The 4,835-nt window shown below is 34.6% G+C and overlaps 1 protein-coding gene across 1 annotated transcript; it reads left to right on the top strand.

The window, feature by feature from the left end:
• Positions 1–1,325: 1,325 nt before the first annotated feature.
• Positions 1,326–3,994, top strand: LOC107430169 (transcription factor MYB86). The gene is made up of 3 exons (XM_016040967.4): positions 1,326–1,566; positions 1,646–1,775; positions 3,009–3,994. The coding sequence occupies exons 1-3, from the start codon at positions 1,434–1,436 to the stop codon at positions 3,841–3,843; spliced, it is 1,098 nt and encodes a 365-aa protein (XP_015896453.3). The 5' UTR covers positions 1,326–1,433; the 3' UTR covers positions 3,844–3,994.
• The last annotated feature ends 841 nt before the right edge of the window (positions 3,995–4,835 follow it).

Genomic DNA, 4,835 nt, shown 5'->3' with positions numbered 1-4,835 from the left:
AATGTGTTGAAATCCTATATGAATTATGTTCATGTTTTAATATAAACTTTAATTATTAATTTAAAATTTAAAAAAACATAGTTAGACAAATGATAAATACGATTAAAAATATTTGACAAAAAGGATCTTAATTTTTTAATAAACATATTCAAAGATGAATAAACAATAAAAAGTTATTGACAGTTATTTCTATGATATATATATATATATATATACATATATGTACATCCAATATACAAATATATCATAAACCTTTCCCCGCCTCTCCCCGGCCTCCTACCCCAAAGATTAATAGTGACTAGTGTTTTTTCTCTAATTGATAAGATTTGATGTGTAGTGTCATAATTAACACTATTTTGTTATACTTAATTACATGAGCCACTTTGGTTTGCTATACATGTAAAAGATGGATTTGTTCTCCTTTTAAGCATTGGATGGTTCATAAAATTTTGCATTTTGAAGGTATAATGGACGTGCCAAACTCATCATTATAAGATTGTTTTAGGTTACTGAACCTTTATTTGTGGGTCTAGTCCTAAAACTCCAAGTTCAAAACTATGTTATTTATATGTTCACAACTATATATTAAGGACACACATTCTTAATTAATTTAATCACACGCTTGGGTAAATAATTTTATGAATAAGGGAAATAGTTTAGGCCCCTCTCATTGCCGAAAAGGATCAGACCACCGTTTCAATCATCATTCACATGGATTAGAACCAATAGCTCCTTTCAGAAAAAAATAAAAATTGAAAATACCCGAAAGTCGTCAGCTCTATACATACATGTATATCAAACTCTTCTTCCTCGGTGGTTATATATGGATTTCTTCTTCCAAAACTAAAGTCTATGATATTTCGAACCCTTTCCCGAAAAATGAAAAAGATATTTCTTTGAAATCTTGTTAATTTTTGTTAGTTGAGAAATTAATAATATACATTGTAGAAAAGTTTATCAGCGGATATTTATTTTATTTTATTTTTTCCTTTCATATGTGGATAAAAGTTAATTACTTAGAAATTAATTAAAATGTTTTTTTATTTTTTATTTTTATATCACATTAAAATAAGAATTAATTCCATGGAATTCAAAATAATGGAACCATGAAGAGACGATTAAATTTAATGCAAAATTTTAAAAAAAAAAATCTAAAAAGAAAATTTTGGACCGATTGAGATGCTATCAAAGAGGATGGAACGTCATTATGGGGTTAGATGGAGCTCCAAGTCTCAAATATGGACCCCAACCATGTTGAATTGTCGGCTTTATAAAGAGTATTTTTCTGGTACTATAAAATACGCTAAAGAGTAATCTTAAAAAAAAAAAAAAAATCCACTTGAATTTTTACTTCTCATGCAAAATTTAGAAGATTATCAATTAGAAAACACAAAAGAGGTATTAATATAGAGCAAATACAGCAATATTATCAAATGGGTCACCATTATTGCTGCAAACAGAGAAAGGTAAAGAGAGGTCTTTGGTCTCCAGAAGAAGATGAAAAGCTCATCAAATACATCACCACCAATGGCTATGGCTGCTGGAGTAAAGTCCCTGAGCTAGCTGGTCTTGCCCTGTCTCTCTCTCTCATCTTTGATTTTGCATATAGAATATAATAATGGGGTTTGATTAATTTTTCTTTCAGGGTTGCAAAGGTGTGGAAAAAGCTGCAGATTGAGATGGTTGAATTACTTGAGGCCTGATATCAAAAGAGGAGGATTTACTACAGAGGAGGAGAAGTTAATTATTAATCTTCATGGAGTTGTGGGAAACAGGTTTAAATAATTAACTCCTTTTTTATTTATTTTTATTTTTTAAATCTACAATCTTTTTTATGCATTTTTCATTGAAAGTTTTAATTGCATATTCACAGACTAACTATGGTAGGAAAATGATAACTTAGCTCTCTTTTCGGAAATTATAACTACGGCTCTTTTTTTTTAACAAAAATGAAAAAAGAAAAAAAGAAGAAGACAATTAGGAGTTTTGGCAAGTGTTTTTGAAGCTCAAGTTGTGTTTCATTCAGAATCAAAGAGTAATTGTCTTCCTATTATTTTGGTTAAAATTATAATTAATTTGGCCAAACAGAATCTCATATTTAATTAGTTTCTACACTTTCTCCAAGAGAAACAATCAGCGTAAAAGTGTAATTTTAAGGAGCTTGAACTAGAATGAAAACCTTCAAAGTCCTTAGCAGATACATGAACTTCTTGTGAAATTATCTGAAGTCCTTCAAATTTCATGTCCATTTGGCTCAATGTTAAGCATGGAATACACAAATATATATAGAAAGTACTTAAAAAGTAATCGATAATAAATTTTCACATAAATATTAAGCTATTGAACTTTGACAATAAATATTAGATGATCCAACTTATTCTAATTTTCAATTCTTTTCTTCTACTTTCGTTTACTTGAAAAATTACATTATTATTTTTTTAACCCAATAGTGCAAAGCTGCTGCTTCAACATTGCTTTCAAGAAACACTCCAAGTAGGCTCTAGCATTGGTTTTAAGAGCAAGACTAGCTATTAATTTCTCATTATGTTCTTGTGTCCTTCATCTTCCTTGTTCCCATAATGCACACACACACACACACACACACACACACACACACACACACACACACACACACACACACACATATTAGGGGTTGGTGCCAACTTACATGTAATTCATAGGATGGTACTCATACTTTATTGTAATTTATGGATGGATGTTACATATACTATGTCCTTAAATTGCATGTAATTTGGCACCAACCCTATTATAATGTGAGTGTCACACGTCTTGCATGGTAGCAAAATTATGTATACATGCTATTAGCCCTATTATAGTGAGATAGTGTATGCCTACCTTATGGTGGACTTATATATCTATCTATATATATATATATAAGCTATTGCTCCTGTTATCTATCTTATTATTGATAATACGGAGAAAAAGCCCACCATAAGCATGCAAGCCCATACATGATACGTACACTAACATGAATGAAAGAATTGTAGATGGGCACACATAGCGAAATACCTGCCTGGAAGAACAGACAATGAGATAAAGAATTATTGGAATTCATGGATCAAAAAGAAGATCGCGGAGAAATCACCATCATCTTCTTCGCCACAAGGCACAACTTCTACTCCTATTGTGGAGCATAATTCCCAAATGGTGGGTTACGATTCGAGCCAGCCTGCAGATTTCGAAAACCAAGATTACTTGCTGTCCAAGCCTCCTCCTCCTGCAGTTCGAGAATCCATGTTTCATTCTTCTTGCAGTGGTACTCAGTTCATCTTTGACACCAGTACTACTGCTTCTTCAAGAGATGAAACAAATTCAGAAAACAACAACAACAATAACAGTAACAATCATATGGGCCCTGAATTAATTTTTCAGCAAGCAATGGGATTGAACTCAACCGGGTCGACATGGAATGCTCTGCAAGAACAGCAACAAGTACTACTTCAAGCTCTACCTCCTTCTGCAGCACCATCGTTTACACCAAGCAATATGGATATGAATAAGTATCTGCAACCCTTTATACAGACTGTGGAAAATCTAGTCCCAATGGAGCTTCAAGCAGCTTGTGGAATTGATGATGATGACGATGGAGGAGATCAAGAGCTGAGTGAATTCGTTCATTTCCAGCAACAGCAGCAGCAGCAGCAGCAACAACAACAACAACGACATAATTCAAATAGTATTCAGTTTTGGGACAATGGCACTGGTGGAGAACCATCGGCAGCTGGTTGTGGTGGTGGAGATGGATTTACTGCACCTTGTTCTAATAATTCATCCAATTTGCTGTCTTCTTTTCCATCATTCTATCTCCCACCAACCCCTTAAAATTCCAATATTTGAATTTGCAGAGTTTCAAAAAAAAAAAAAAAAGGTTTTTCTTTTCTTTTTACATTTCCAAATTAATGGTGAGATTGTACATATACTTACGGAAATTAAAAACCGAAAAGTATAGAATTAATAAAGACAATGCGAGAGATGCAGAAAGTAAATATTTTTGTCTTTTACATTTAGATATTTTCTAATTGGACTATCTATGTGTAGGTTGACTTTGTTATCGACGGCAAAATACTTAATTAGAGTGAAATATTCCTATTAATTAATTGGACAGCTAATTGTGTAACACCCCGACACAAACCACATCGGAATTCGTGTACGTTGACCGAGTGGATCAAAAGTTGACTTTTTGTTCCAGTTAAAATTTCTAGTTGACCATGGTACTGTGGCAAAGTGCATGATGCCCCGAGTTCGTAGACTAGTAGTACGTCGAAAACGGAGCTACGGTTTGAAAGTTATAGGCAAAACAAGTCGAGGTGCAAACTGTCCAAAAGGTGCCAGGAGTTGACTTTTTATCGTTGTATAATTTTGTTTTGACTTTTGTATGGTTGTAAAGTACTCGTTAATACGAGTTCATAGACTAGCGGCACGCTTAAATTGGACATCTGGTTAAAAAGTTATGAACATGTGAAGTACGCCGGATACCGTAATATTTTATTATATCTGGCTTAAGTGCACTGTAATGCCACGTGTCATCACCTGATTGGTCCACGTGGGTGAACAGTATCACCCACGGTGGCTTTTATTTGGCAAAAGTGACGGAGAGGAGAGAGAAAGAGAGAGAGGAGAGAGAGAGGGAAGAGAGAAACGAACGGCCTCTCCATTTCAGGCCGAACCCCGAAATCTCACGACCGCCGGTCGCCGGACGCGGCCAGATCGAGCCGGCGAAGCTCGACGGCGATTTTTCCCCTCCACCGCCGGCCACCGCCGTTTGCCCATTTCCGGCCACTTTCAAACCACACGCACCTAAACGGTCTCTCACC

The sequence above is a fragment of the Ziziphus jujuba genome, chromosome 6 (assembly GCF_031755915.1).
Source record: "Ziziphus jujuba cultivar Dongzao chromosome 6, ASM3175591v1".
In the NCBI taxonomy this organism is placed as follows: Eukaryota; Viridiplantae; Streptophyta; class Magnoliopsida; order Rosales; family Rhamnaceae; genus Ziziphus; species Ziziphus jujuba.
Note: the sequence above shows the minus strand (reverse complement) of the source record. Positions and strands in the feature narration are given on the sequence as shown.

Bases quoted from the DNA above. Each gene is read 5' to 3' on its own strand.
- LOC107430169 (XM_016040967.4), top strand. From the start codon at position 1,434: ATGGGTCACCATTATTGCTGCAAACAGAGAAAGGTAAAGAGAGGTCTT. The intron at 1,567-1,645 runs GTCTTGCCCTGT...TTTTTCTTTCAG, and splicing joins TAAAGTCCCTGAGCTAGCTG to GGTTGCAAAGGTGTGGAAAA. The intron at 1,776-3,008 runs GTTTAAATAATT...AAAGAATTGTAG, and splicing joins CATGGAGTTGTGGGAAACAG to ATGGGCACACATAGCGAAAT.